Genomic DNA, 15,713 nt, shown 5'->3' on the forward strand with positions numbered 1-15,713 from the left:
AATAAATATAGATCTTAATCAGAATCATATAGCTAAGGTAGAATATTCAAAATTTTTTGGTGTGTCCATTGATGAGAGATTAAATTGGAAGAAACACATTGATGTTCTGCTGAAACGTTTGAGTTCAGCTACTTATGCAATAAGGGTCATTGCAAATTTTGGTGATAAACATCTTAGTAAATTAGCTTACTACGCCTATTTTCACTCGTTGTTTGCATGTGGCATCATATTTTGGGATAATTCATCACTAAGGAACAAAGTATTTATTGCACAAAGGCGTGTAATCAGAATAATAGCTGGAGTCCACCCAAGATCATCCTGCAGACATTTATTTAAGGATCTAGGGATATTCACAGTAGCTTCTCAGTATATATTCTCTCTTATGAAATTTGTTATTAACAACCAAACCCAATTCAAAAGTAATAGCAGTGTGCATAACTACAATACTAGGAGAAAGGATGATCTTCACTATTCAAGATTAAATCTAACTTTGGCACAGAAAGGGGTGAATTATACTGCCACTAAAGTCTTTGGTCACTTACCAAATAGTATCAAAAGTCTAACAGATAACCAACAAGTATTTAAGAAGAAATTAAAAGAATTTCTGAATGACAACTCCTTCTACTCCATAGAGGAATTTTTAGACATAAATTAAGAAAAAAAAGAAAAAAACAAACATAAATTATACAAAAAAATTAAAAAAATAAAAAATATAAATGTTGTTATATTAACTTAATTATGTTGTTAAATTAACTTAATTATGTCATGTACTGGAAAATTTGACTCGTTCCACATCATTACGAAATATCGTATTGATGATCAATGGAACTAGTATTAATCTAATCTAATCTAATCGAATCTGAAATATATAAATTTAGAGTCTACCAGGCAGTCGCAGTAAGGCGCCAATTATTCAACGAACACATACCTATTAGTGTTAGCCATGGTTCTCAGCGAAATCTCCATGGCTATACTGGACTCTTGACCATTATCTGCGCTTTGTCGTCATGAAGCCGAGTTTGACTAGAGTTACCATAGAGAGATACAAGCAAAGCCATTCTCTCACAGAACTTAGAGAATGCATTGTTATGAACGCAAAAGAATTGGTACACCAAATTTTACAACTTCATGTATGACGTCATCTACAAAATGGAATGCAGTCGTCAAGGTATTAGTATAACCATTTGGAGCACCAATTACTATTCGTATTTTTTTTAAATTCTTCAGCCATTACTACTTACCACAAAGCACAAAAGGAGAGCTGCCACTGCGTGACGAGTAACAGTCGTAACTCGTCAACAAAGGATCCATATGGAGTCCACAGTCCAACTGACACAGTGAAAGAGATTGTTGTATAATAAGAACACGGAATACAGCTTTGCTGAACTGAATAGCTAGCGTACGCTGCTTTGCTCATCGTCGCAAGTCTGTTCCTACGTGTCCAATTTTCTTAACATGGTAATTTAGACGTAGGGAAGAGGTGACTTAGTAGCTGCTACATCTGTGTTAGAAATGGAATCTCCCAAACATTTGGTAATTTTCGCAACAGTTTCTATAACCGTTTCGCTGGCAGTCAATGACCAAAAAATTTTTTTCTTTGATGCCTGTCTCCCCAGTTTTAATCTCGAAATCAGTCCTCTCGACGAACAACACAGGTATTTTCTGCTGGTGGATACTGTCGCTTATTTTCCTGCTACACATGTCAGTTCGCAAGTTCTGTGATAAGAAATTATTAGAGGCACCTGTATCCAATACTATTTCGTATTGAGGCTTGCACTAAAAACCAGTGTGTAGTTAGTATTTTTAGGTTGATGCTAGTAAAGTAATCTCTGACATCAGTTCTGCCAGTATACCTTAACAGATCTACGTGATGTCTTGAGTGGCTCCAATACTTGATGCGATCATCATCGGAAGACTTAATGAGGTCAGAATTACATTGATGAATCTTCAGTACGGATAGTTGAAGGTGGTTAATTAGTAACTTCAACAATGTTTACCGAATGTCCTCGATTTGGCCAACTAGCATTAGTGCACTTCGTTTGTAACTAGTGTGCGGGTAGGCATTGGCTACATTTCCTAGGTTCTGATTTTCTTTGCTTCGATTTCAGTAACTGTTGTCGTTATTTCAAAAATTTTGTCTAGTCCCCTTACCTTCGTAACCAGCGTGGTACAAATTGTTATTGTACTTTCTGCAGTTATTACTATTCGATTTCAGTGGGCTAGGGTCTGCGTGGCGCGCATCATACCTGCGTGACGTAGAAGATGGCGTCACAGGAGTGGCAAGGTAGCCATTAGGACGCCCGGTGCCAAGGATTGGCGGACGCAGCTGACTTGAATGCTGGGCACTATTGTGTCCGTTGTTGTGTTTATGTACCTTCATATCCTCACTGAATGCAGCCCGCTATTGTGGCCATTATTGTTGTGATTATAGACCTTAACGTCCTCATGAATCCAGAACAGACGTAAAATATTCCAGATCCTCTTCAGGTAAATGCACAAGTTTCTCACGAATATCGAAAGGTAAGTTTGCTTTCAGCATTCTTAACACATCTTTGAGAGAAAGCAGCTCCCCCCAGCACGAGTTTCGTGTAAATATTCCTGTGTATCCGTGGAGACTACTCTGTTTCTTATGGAAATACATCGACTAAAGTTCTCTTTGCCTTAAGATCTCTTCATTGCCTCTTAATCAATATTCGGATAACTATGCTCTTTCAAGCTGCTCTTAGCTTTGACGGAGTTCTACTGTGCCTGTGGTACCCTATGCTCCGCATCTTGTATGTATCCTCTTGTGAAACGAAATTTTTGTTGTTCATCCCAACACTGTGATAACACATCTTTCAAAGCTCGTATGAACACAATATCATTTGGAGTATTTTCGCTGGGTATAATGACTTGGATTTGTCTATGTTTGAGGAAACTTCCGTCGAACAGCACAGAAGAGAGTGATGGTGCTGTCGCTACTTCATATGGTATACGATTTTGCGATAAGGTATTGAAATTTGTTTCGTTACCATATGGGATGTGATCTGCAGCAGTAGGATGCCGTAACTGTCGTGGTTAGCAATCGTTGGGGTGTCTTGAACCATACCCTTGACTGTAGACAATTCTTGCTGCAAGTTTACTATTTGTGCATTTACTCTTTCACGTTATTCCGGCAAATCTTTATTTGCAGCGAGTTTGATTGGAATTAATTCGGATTTTATGGATTCGCTGCAGTTGTCTTGCTCGGACATAGCGATGTTGAGAGAATCACTTACTTCTAGTCCACAACTTAATTTATCATTTACTTCTACGTCCTTATGAGCAAGCCATTTGGAAAACTCGTCGATAATATTTTTGCATTGAACATTAAAAAGCTTTTGAACCGAAAAATGTTCAAATGTATGTGAAATCTTATGGGACTTAACTGCTATGGTCATCAGTCCCTAAGCTTACACACTACTTTACCTAAATTATACTAAGGACAAAAGTGCACACCCATGCCCGAGGGAAGACTCGAACCTCTGCCGGTACCAGTGAGTTTCCGAGAATGTATATAGTTTCCCGCTTCATGGACTCTGCCTTTCACTTTGTCTACATTCGTCAAGTTTGAGGTCATTAAATATTTCTGAGCAATTAACTTGATACCTTAAAAGTACGTAGTTTTTTATAGTTCTTCATCTTGTGGTGCAAGTGATAAAAGTGAAAATTCAGGTAAATTTGTCCAGTATTTTCTCATTTAATGGATACACTATTTTTCGTCGGTGGACGTTTGTGTATTTTTTACTTTATCTTTTCTTGCACACCCTTTAGTAGTTCATCCATCCAGATGGATGCATTACTTGTTATTTCTTATATAAGTGAAAAGTGATAGTAAAAGCACCAAGAGGAGAAGAAATTAAGATCCACAAAAGAAAACTTTTTTAAAAAAGAAAGTTGCCATACTTACAGAGTATAAGAAGCAGATCTAGCTCATACTCGGTAATTAGGGAAACAAGTGATGATCGTGAAAGTTACCAGTGAACTGTATGACATAGATAATGATTACATACACAATTATATGAGCAGATCATGCTTAAAATACAAATAGCAGATGTAAAAAGTAATCAGTTTTATATTTTTGTAGCATATCGTATGTTTTCATTATACAAAAAGATGTTATATAATAATAAAAGATAAGAGAAATTGGAAAAAATTAGAGCAAAACAGCGTTTTCGTATGTTCTTTCCGTTTTAAAAAACTATAAACTGTCATTTGTACGTAAATGGTCAATATTTTAACGCCCTATCCTTGATAGCAGTACAACTGTTGTAAAAACTGAAACACCATACACATTCTCCAGAAAGAGAATGAAAAAAAGTGATTTTCTCCAAAAAGTTTGAAAAATACATGTGCATTTATGCATTTCATATTTACAGTTATGTTGTCAGAGACGATTTAGCTTATAATAAGATCTCACTGCCCCATTGCATTTTCTTTTACTTTTTGATTTGGTAATTAGTTCTGATACGAGTATTTAAACGATGGACTTTGACTCGTAGGTCACCTTTCCAAATTATTTTCAAACCGATGTAAGGGTTTTCCTTTCAGTATCGAGTAACCTATTAGTCCTCCTCATTCCATCATAAAACCTGGAGTACAGGCGAGTTTCCTTCAGTAATACACTACTTGTTTATGTGTGGAGCACACATTGTGCAGCTGTAACAGCAGTGAGTCAACAAGTGCACCTCCATATATCGATGTTAGTCTTCTAAATGTCTTTCTCATTTCTGGGCGTTATTGTGAAAAAACTGTAGACTCCTTAAATCAAACTTTTTTTCTCATTCCGTTTCGATGAACTAAGTGTCAGTGTACGGTTGAAGCTAAACTTGTTATGTTTTTAAGATTTTTTTGCTGTTGTAAGTTGAAGGATGAACCTGGAAGGCTCACAAAGAAATGTCTCCAACGAACAAAAGACAGGATAGAAACGTTCGCAGAACAACAAACAAAAATTATATTTGAGCAAATGGCATATTACGAGGTTAGATTCCATCAGTATTCCCGAACCATATCTCTAAAATTTAACTATTAAGGACACATGCGACAAACTGAAAAGTGTGAACAGTGATTCAGCTGTGGAAGAAATTCTGCAACAGATAAAGATATGGTCCTTATGAGAGCCGGGGGCGCCAGTTGTATCCTTCTTGAAAGAAAACTGTAAGCTTGTCTTAGTGAACGGCTTAGACGGAAGACCAGAATCTTTTCAACAACTGGAACAAAGAACCTGCATGAATGGAACAATGTAAATCGTATACTATTTGTGACACACACTGCACCGAAGATTCACGTGATCAGAAGCTTTTATTGAAATGAAAACCGTACGCTGAGAGGTGTAGGATACAATGTCACCCGATAAAACCTTGTGTTACAGTCTGTGCGCTAATGAGAGCAACTGCAGCTTCCGATAGGACCACAGACTAACATGGCGTGCTGAGGCAGCACGAAGCCCGGTAATAAGCGTGTGTCGAAGAACAAAGGAGCAAATGAGAGCTATACAGTTCGTAGCAGCTGTCTTCCGTGACCTTCTCGTACAATCAGATCCCAAAAGGACTCCTGTCATGTTCGGTTCGACTACACCACATCACGCAGTGGCGAGCCTTATAAAAGCTCTGCAGCCCGCGCTCACCTCAGCACTTCCATCAACATGAGGGCGACAGTGGCAGCTCTTCTCCTGTGTCTTGCGGTGAGTAGTGTGGAATGAGAAAAGTATAAATCGTGACTGGTGCTCCATTTGTCTTTTCTACCACATTAACAATCACGTACATATCTCAGGCGAAGCATATACTAAGATGTAAATTTTGTTGCACTTCTTTTACGTTTATAATACGATCAGGCACACATATACAGGGTGTCTCCCCTAAGAGTGATAGGCGTGTTTTCTCTGGTGTTTCGGCAGATATTTTCAATTTCGTTTTGCAATGTGTAGCTGGAATCGGCCCAAAAATACGTTGCTCATAAATATCTTTCAAGCGACACTCACAAGTGGAGGCCGCCAATTGTGAAATTCAGATTCGATTCATACTGCGCGTAATAAAAGCTCATGGCCAGAGGTGTAATGTGGCAAAGCACCAAGATGCACTTCTCAGCCGTTGTCGAGAAAATCGACAGTTAAAAGAAACCATTGCGGTGAAATACTCTCTACGATTACAAAGTTTCTACAGCGCCGTGGCGCAGCGGTAAGCGCCCGGGTTCGTAATCCGAAAGTCGCCGGATCGAATCTCGCGCCATGCAATTTTTTTTTATTATTAGTTTTTTGTAATTCAAATATATATATATATATATATATATATATATATATATATATATATATATATATATATAAACTATTAATGAATTGCTTATGCATGTTGGTGAAGGCGGATCGCTCTCCAATTGTACCGCCTCCATTTTTCCGTTTGTTTAACAGGGTGTACCAAAGCTCTCCCGTCCGCACTGATTTTCGACGATGTTATAAGTTGCGCTAGGGACCGCATCTACCTTCTTTCGAAGTTAGCAGGCAACTACGCTGTTATGCGGCGGCTCGTTTCGGCCCATTCAACATCTGTCCTTCAAGTGTAACGAGCGAGTAACGGAGTTTATATTTCATACCTGCCACAGCAAATTTGTGTTCGTGGGGTCTCTATTCTAATTCGAACGTTTGACTTACACTATACGTATTCGTTTCGGAATATCGTTTCTACGTCTTCCGTTAACTATACGTGGTTAACATTATGAAGACAATTAATAACATTTGTGAAATACAACTTTGTTTGCGGAAAACATAATGATGTTCGAAGTCGCCAGTTTTTCCACGACAAACGACTTTCAACAACTTATTATATGCATAATTGTTGCAACTGATCAACTGATTTCCGGGAATTATATACATATACATATATATGTATATGTATATTTTGAATTACAAAAAACAAATACTAAAAAAAAAAAGTTGCATAGCGCGAGATTCGATCGGGTAACCTTCGGATTACAAACCCGAAAGCTTACCACTGCACCACGACGCTGTAGAAAGTTATTAATCATAGAGAGTATTTCACCGCAACGGTTTCTTTTAACTGTCGATTTTCTCGACAACGGCTGAGAAGTGCATCTTGGTGCTTTGTCACATTACACCTCTGGCCATGAGCTTTTATTATGCGCCGTATGAATCATATCTGAATTTCACAATTCGCGGCCTCCACTTGTCATTGTCGACAGAGAGCCCCGCTTAGCTTCCCATTACAAACAAAATTATTTTCAAAGCGCAGTTCTACATGTGGCGTGGTCCCACGTTAGTGCGATATTCGTTTTATCGATATGCATCAACAGCGACAGTAAAACACGAAGAACAACAAGTACTCCAACACCGCATGAGCAGCGCTGACGCATAGCGGTTGCAGTCAGCACAGGTCAGGGCAGTACTGTTGTTGCCGGACTACTGGTTTGTGTTTTTATGTCCCTGTTAATGTACATCGATACAACGAATATCGCTCTAGCCTAATATGCCAACGCTCTACCTAACAGGCGGAATTTGACAATTCCGCTATAAAAATTGTTTTGTTTGAAACGAGAAGCAAAGCGGGGCTTTCCGTTGATACTGAACGGCGTACGAAAGACGTTCTGATATATATTAGTTTGGGCTGGTTCGAGCTGCACCTTACAAAAACCAAACTGCGTGTATCTGCCGAAACACGGGAGAAAATGCACCTGATGTCTCTTAGGAGAGTCAACCTCTATACATACTACACTTTCTCTAATGGCGACGAGTGAGATTGTGATTGCTTATTTCTCTGTGCGTGCCGTAGTCAATTTGAATTTAGCTTGAAAAAGTCTAAATAGGTAGAAGTCAGATGCAGTATTGCGGCCAAGGATTTTCTCCTTTTGTCCAGATCTACTAGTTATAAGTATGTATTCGGTATACAGTGCAGTCAGGAACAGTCTCAAAATCTTGTAAAAGTGCTGCGGGGTACATTGTGCTGAGTAATAATTGTTATGAAAAAAAAATCGACACGTTGCTTTGTTTCAGAGTAAATTAGGACTCTAGTTAGCCGATCAGGCTAGTCGCGCGCAAACTCAAGTGGCTCACAAGGACAATCTGTATCAGCTGTTCTCGTCGCGTAGACGATAGCACACGAGACCGCTCAGCCTTTGTCTCGGGTTCGGGCCTTACTACCGCCCCACGTCCATTGTCTGTATCGCTCTCTTGTCCGGTTTTCGGAAACGAAACGAAGAACACATTTGGTGACACCGTCTCTGGCGGGCTGCTTGAATTTAAGCACGCAACGGCCTGTTGCCTAACGTCAAAGCTAATTGACTCAGTACAAATTATGGATTTTTTTTAATAATTATTTCTTAGCACAACCTATCCTGCAATACCCTTAAGCCTACAAGCTTTTCGCACTTTTTCTGACAACTCTGTGTCCGTGACATTTTCCTTCGGCCATTTGCCAGGTAAGACGGTTCAAGATTTCTGTAATACTTTCCTTAATTACAAACATTGAGACAGTTAACTTATATGGCCCGAGGATTCCCGGATATTAAGTAAGACTCTGAACTCGCGTTCGAGACGAAAACGATTCTAATCTCCACTGGCCATTCAAATTTTACATTTTTATCTTTTGCCTAAATAGCTTAACGCAAATTTAGCGCTGGTTTCTTTGCAAGAAAACACGACGAATTTCGCTCACGAATCTCAGCTTGCGCTCCGTCTCCAGTAACGCTGTTGTCGACAAGTTATTTCCATTTTCCTCGCGTTTGTGTAAATGTATGCATCACAAATTCAAATACAGCTGCTTGGTAGAGAAACGATGTTTAGTTTTATCACATCGTTGTTGCCAGCTGCTTCAGCAGCCGTTAATTGTATCTTTCCATGTCTTCACCGGTGCAGAAATCTACTGTAGCTCTAATGAAAAAGTTTTGCACTACATTTGAGATAGGCGATAAGTCGTAGATAGTGCCCTCGTCTGTGAGGTGTACCAGTTTGCAAGCCGTGATGTTGTCTGACAGCTTACCTACTTCACAAGTGTCGTCGATTTCTTTAAGTATATTAAAAAAAATGAGAATAATTTGGCACAAGGAGTGGCGACCATTTATCTTTTGCATGCAGCTTCTTTGCTGACATATTCAGAAGATGTCAAAAATAACTTTTCTAACACGCATTATTGTAGATCTATAGATATTAAACAAGAGCACACATCACAGCGAGCATGTAATCCGGAAGCCTGGTATGACTCTTGGGGCCAATCTGTATTACAACCTCAACTGATAGCCAATAATATTGATGTTATATGATTCTTTCGAAACTGAATGAATGATATACTCTATAGTACATGTTTTTACGGTAGGTATCAGCATGCCGCAGCCAAGAGACTCCACCTGGCCCTCCTGGACCAACTGAAGGGCCACAACCAACTGGTCCACCAGGCCCACCAACTGGAGGACCTGACCCAACAGGCCAACCCACTGGAGGCCCTGAACCAACTGGACCACCTGGTCCACCAACTGGAGGACCTGACCCAACAGGCCAACCTACTGGAGGTCCTGAACCAACTGGAGGGCCGCAGCCAACTGGTGAACCTCAGCCTACTGGTGGACCTCAACCTACTGGCCCACCAGGGCCGCCAACTGGGGGACCTGGTCGTTTTTGGCGTGGTGTGTTCTGAAGATTCTGCATCAGTACAACTCTGAAACATCAGAAGATTTCATCCACAGCATTTGGAAATAACTGAATCACAGCTTATTGATGGAAATGTTCTCGTAATCTCATTGTAAATTTATTTCTCATTAAACTAGCAATGAAAAATCTCCATCGACCTTTGTATCTAACGCGAAATTTAATAAGCAGCCGCTTGATAAACAACATAAGTTTTAACTCAATCTGAAACTGTTTACAAAAGAATGCAGCTTCCTCTTATCAGAGGTTCGAGTCCTCCCTCGGGCATGGATGTATGTATTGTTTTTAGCATAAGTTAGTTTAAGTAGTGTGGAAGTCTAGGAACCGACGACCTCAGTAGTTTGGTCCCTTACGAATTCACCAACACACGAATGTAGCTGTTCACAACCTGAAAATAATAAGTCTTAAGTTCAAAAATGGCTCAAATGGCTCTGAGCACTATGGGACTCAACTGCTGAGGTCATAAGTCCCCTAGTACTTAGAACTACTTAAAACTAACTAACCTAAGGACAACACACACATCCATGCCCGAGGCAGGATTCGAACCTGCGACCGTAGCGGTCGCGCGGTTCCAGACTGTAGCGCCAGAACCGCTCGGCCACCAGCGGCCGGCCTCTTAAGTAATGTTCATAATTTAACCAGTACTTAGTTGCGTATTTCGTAGTTTCAGAAAGTGATTTATATGGTCAGAGCCCACAAAGCGTGAGTAATATAGACATTTAGGGAAGTCAGTAACAGAATGACTCGACCTTTGATTCCATGCCACTCTGCATATAACACATGTCATAAGAATGAGTCGTAATATCACACAGGATGAAACAAAAAATGATCATCATTGTACTGTGAAGTAGCGAAAAAAGGTTGCAGTGCTGAACCAGGTTGGCTTATGTGACACTCAACCGAAATCGCAACGTTACGGTGGATGTATGCCACATATTATTCTCTGGAACTTGTTACTACGACAGCGAACTGGTCTCTAGCTGGTCTGTGTTATTTATCCTCGGATCATAACATGTATTGGTTTGTAAAACGACCGAAGAAATGAGACAACAGCTTTATTTCATACTATAGCAGATTGTAATCAGATGTTCTCCGTATCAGCATGATAGTTCTCTTATTTATCAAGCAAAGACGATTCCATTGTAATTCGAAGAAAATTAACTGACATTTCTTGACATGCCTAACACTGCTTCATTCCGCATACGTAATACGGACTAGAATGTAGGTTGTGTACCGTAACAGCTCAGCAATATCTGATCACTATCCTTCCGGAAAATTGGAAACATTTTTATTACTGTTATGAATAAGACCATGCAATTGTCTATGGGCAGGTATTGTGCTTGAATTATTTTTGTGGCGCAACTGAAGCCACTTGTAATTCGTCAGTTACATATCCTGAGTCAGTTACATATTCATATATTATGTGAATTTCTACAAGGTATCACCTTCCAAGAATTAAATGGCGTCTACGAAGTTTCGACACCATGGTTTCGTGAGACGGGAACTAAATTTGGCTTGTCCCTCAATGACTCCCACTCAGAATAACTATTTGTGTTATGTTTATTATCAAATAATCTCTGTTTCCTTATACGCTGTTATGCTCATGGGTTAATGGCTGTTTTGTTCGTGGCGCGGAGAGGCCGCACGGTTAGTGGTACCAAGTCCTGAATTGTACGGTCCCTCCCCCCGGGGGTTCGAGTCCTCCCTCGGGCATTGGGATTTGTGTTGTTCTTAGCCTAAGTTAGTTTAAGTTAGCTTAAGTAGAGTGTACGTCTAGGGACCGATGACCTCAGCAGTTGGTTCCCTTAGGAACAATAACACTTTGAACAGTTTTGTTTTTCTAACGCTGTCGCACAGAATATATTATTACTTTCGTTAAGAAACATTGGTGCTGAACTTACTCAAATTCTTTTCCGAAATCTAGAAATACTGCATTGCCTGGCATGATACGTGGCTTTCAGAATACCGTGTGCGAATTGCGGGAGTTGGGTTTTGTAGAATCCATGCTGTTGCCATGAAGGAGGTTATTCTGTTCGACGTATCTAATTACGTTCCAGTTCAGAATCCACACATATTATAAAATGGATGTACTCTTGCAAGCTTCTGGGCTCTATCAGTTGCAACCAAGACTTTAATAAAATGGCAAAGGTAATGTAAATCAGGTGGTTCAAATGGCTCTAAGCACTATGGGACTCAACTGCTGTGGTCATCAGTCCCCTAGAACTTAGAACTAATTAAACCTAACTAACCTAAGGACATCACACACATCCATGCCCGAGGCAGGATTCGAACCTGCGACCGTAGCAGCAGCGCGGCTCCGGACTGGAGCGCCTAGAACCGCACGACCACCGTGGCCGGCGCATGTAAATCAGAACACTTGGAGGAATAGTGGTCTAAATAACAACTGATTTATTCTTTCTTAGCATCACATGACAAATTATGGCTAAAGAAACGACACACAGACATTTTTATCTGGCACTCGCTTTCAATAATATGCAGTCCGTGGTTCACAGAGTGATCAACTGGGGATCAACACAACACACTAACTAGAACTAATCGCTTTATCTGATTTCATAAATGTGTATCTGTCGTATGGCCCAAAAATTACGCTACTATCAAGCATCTTTGTCCTACTACTCTATAAAGAAAAATATGGTTCCAGAGAACAGAGTGCTGAGAAGCATATATTGGAGCCCTACGCCGTAGCAGCGAATACTTTACCCTTCCGCAGGTGAGGGCGGCACAGCATGACACGCTCGCCGAGCGCAGTCACGGACACCGGCAATGTGTTATTATTTGCGCGCTCCCGGAAACATGCAGGTCCGCGGTCTCACGTTCGGTTGATTCGGAACGCAGGTACTTCCCTCGGAGCCTCTGAAACCTCGGTAGATTCCAGTGTGTAGGTGGACCCGTTCGCTGGTCTGACAAACCAATTTGATTCCGTGACACTACTATGTGTGACGGAATATGTCAAACGTTTAGACGGCCGAATCAGAACAAATAAGTACACTCAAGCATAGCGCGTTGTGTGCGTGATGCAAGATGCAGTACCTCTGACGGTTCAGATGGTGACTAGCACAGGCTCTAAGTGGCACAGTGGCAAAGGACACAAGTCTCACCATCTAGGTAAAGACCGACCATTCTTTATTAGCGAAGCGCCAGTACAAGAGTGATCATCCCTTTCTCTACAGCTTTCCTCCGCAGCTCGGTAGCACGGCACATTTGCATGCTTAGGCTACACCCACCTTAGTACAAGGCAGTCACGAGCTGGAGCTCGGCATTCGAAGCTGGGAGACCGCCCCCCTGCTCTGCATACACAGATTTCACCAACCAGCGACTTTAAAAATTAATTGGGAGAAAGAAAAAAAAAATTCAGCTCGCGCCCTCTTTCCCACACGTTTACTCTATGTCTTTGCTAAATCATAAATTGGATAGAACCACAGCCTTCAGTAAAAAGATCGTTATCTCCCCTGTTGTGTCCACTTCGTACTTTCTAAAGAACAGCCATAGACTCGCTTAAAGGCTCAGGCCTTCACAAGTAAGTTCTGTAGCTCATTCTGGACGCCTGGCAGCCACTACCCTGCCCCACGGAATTCGCAAAAACTCTCAACCGTCTCATCCGCTTTCTATGCAACAACGGCCCATACTCTGCTTTATTGCCGGCCATCAGATCTTACAATGCGCCGGTCAACTCTGCGGCGACTCTTCGGCCCTAGTCACCCTACTTGGACGTGGCCGCCGTGCGACCGGCGCCTCCCAATCTGTCTGCACAACGAGACCTGGGGACTTGGCTGTTGGCAAAACCTTTCACCCAGGTTTCGGAGAAAAAAGCTCCCCTCGGCTCTAAGCCGCCGTACACTTTTACTACTGTCAAATAACTCGGCACCCTCTTCTTTCGAACTCAGAGAAAGCCTACCGCTATGCCTTCACTAGAGCACACAAGCAAGAGCGTTAACCACTGCCACCCATTTCGCCACATCAGTGAAGTCAGATCGTATCAAATGTAGGAACCAAGTAATAATGATCTCCTTCCCTATGAACACTGCGTCAGAAGTTAGAGTGCCCTGCAGTCTCTCACACTGATAAGCCAAAACATCATGGCTACTGCCCACTGCGACGTCTCTGTTCTTGTACAGAAGGGTCCATATTCAGGAAAAATGGGAAATGCAGACTTTCCTATGCGCGACAGCCTATGAAGAAGAGAAGTCGTTACACGCTGCACGTACAGTAATGCAACTAGCTTCGTCGATTGCACTATGAGCTGAACATAACGAGGTGGCGTAGAGGTAAAGCCACGCGACCTCTAAAGAGGAGGGCCGTCGTTTAAGCTCCTCGCTTCCCGCTGCTCTGTGGTTTCCTTAACCACCGGGAGGGTTCCTATCGACAGCACACAACCAATTCCTTTCCCCATCTTTGTTGACCAACTTTGTGCAACGCCTCCAACTTATTTACTTGTTTATTTAAATTCATCATACTAGGGCTTTCTGATCCCTTCCTACATTTTTAACATGCCAAAAGTAATAAAATGGTATTAATAGAATTAAAAATAAATGAATCTATGTAATGACAATAAACTGACTAGGAACTAATAGCGTTAATGGTAATACTACTACTGTTGCTTTCCCTGCTACTGGCCACAGTAATAATAATAATAATAGTAATGCTTTTGTGGATCAGAAAAACTATGTTTGAACAGGAAAACGGTCAATAAAGCCACTGAGGAAAAGGAACGCAAAATCCTAAGATAATTTTTACGCCCAAAAGTTCTAGGGGATCTACATTACACAGATGCAATCAGAAAATCAAATAATACACAAACATCCGTAGCGACATTAGAAACCGCAGATTAAGATTCTGTAGACATACTGAAAAAATGAACCCAGACAAACTTACAAAACAAATAGCTTTTTGACAGCATGCGCAAAGATAAAATGTACAAGGTAAAATTTAACGCTGAGATCAAAAGTGATCCAAAAATTGCCAGAAAATACTGCTCAAAATCTTCAGATTCAATACTCTCAAATAGCAAATTGACGTAGACGAAAAGCTGAAAAGAATACTGGGACAACATGTTGTGAACAGAGAAAGGACGCCCATAGGAAGAGAATGAAAGAAATATGGGTACAAGGGAAGGCAACTGGCGACCTTGTAGCCCTAATAGGTTTATTTCCAAATAATAATAGTAATAATACCGATAGCAGGAGATACAAAATGTACTTACAGGTGGACAAAAGGAATATTATGTGACCTAGAGAATTCAGTGATACAGAAATTTAGGCAGACTGCACCACCTAAGGACGTTTGTGACTCAGGACGTCTTGTTGATGTGAAGGATACATAGTTGTATCGAGATAATGAATGCATATACGACAAAGTAGAAAGTATTGTTGTATCTGTAGATATGTCAATGAATTTTTGAGGGAGATCTTTCCCGATCCGAGTTCTTCCTACTGAAAAAACAGAGAAAACAATTGAACGGATGAAGTGGGACAAAGCCTACTTTGCTCTAATGGGACAGAGTGTTTTTGCTGTGTTATTCAGAGAAGAGTGATGAAGTCGAGGGGACATACGAGGGAGAGTATACTTTCATAAGATGATAGAAGATACAGAAAAGTCCTTGGGAGTAAACATTAGTTCCGTTTTCATTAGTATGTGTAGTCTGAATAAAAATGCTTCTGAAAAGTCGCCTGATGAAAAAATATTGTCCACATACGTCTCATAAAGATAAATATTTCGTTATTTTTCCATAAGGCAATTCTATTTCATCCATCAAAAGCCACATATCTGAACAGCACTAACCTTAAAACATCTTTAGTTTCCGCGAATGTATATAGTTTCCCACTTCACTTTGTTTGTATTCGTCAAGTTTGAGACCATTAAATCTTTCTGAGTACTTAAGTTGATACTCTAAAAGTACTTAGTTTTTTAGGATTCTCAGTCTTGTGGTGTAAGTGATAAAAGTGTTTTCGTCCACAGCAAAATTCAGGTAAATTTGTCCAGTATTTTCTCATTTAATGAACACACTTTCTTTCGTCGGTGGATGGTT

General features: G+C 40.7%; 2 protein-coding genes across 2 annotated transcripts in view; one reads left to right on the forward strand and one right to left on the reverse strand.

Annotated features, from left to right (window-relative positions):
• LOC124776537 (proline-rich protein 2-like) overlaps positions 1 to 15,713 on the reverse strand; it is a 114,799-nt gene that overhangs the window by 16,649 nt on the left and 82,437 nt on the right. The gene's annotated exons all lie outside the window — the stretch shown is intronic.
• Positions 5,548 to 9,800, forward strand: LOC124776534 (proline-rich protein HaeIII subfamily 1-like). Its single transcript, XM_047251562.1, has 2 exons — positions 5,548 to 5,701; positions 9,339 to 9,800. The coding sequence occupies exons 1-2, from the start codon at positions 5,663 to 5,665 to the stop codon at positions 9,654 to 9,656; spliced, it is 357 nt and encodes a 118-aa protein (XP_047107518.1). The 5' UTR covers positions 5,548 to 5,662; the 3' UTR covers positions 9,657 to 9,800.

Source organism: Schistocerca piceifrons, chromosome 2 (assembly GCF_021461385.2).
Source record: "Schistocerca piceifrons isolate TAMUIC-IGC-003096 chromosome 2, iqSchPice1.1, whole genome shotgun sequence".
In the NCBI taxonomy this organism is placed as follows: Eukaryota; Metazoa; Arthropoda; class Insecta; order Orthoptera; family Acrididae; genus Schistocerca; species Schistocerca piceifrons.

What these genes read in the sequence shown, in the direction of transcription:
- LOC124776534 (XM_047251562.1), top strand. Translation starts at nt 5,663, where the DNA reads ATGAGGGCGACAGTGGCAGCTCTTCTCCTGTGTCTTGCG. An exon ending in CTCTTCTCCTGTGTCTTGCG is followed by an intron (nt 5,702 to 9,338) that starts GTGAGTAGTGTG and finishes TTTTTACGGTAG; the next exon opens with GTATCAGCATGCCGCAGCCA.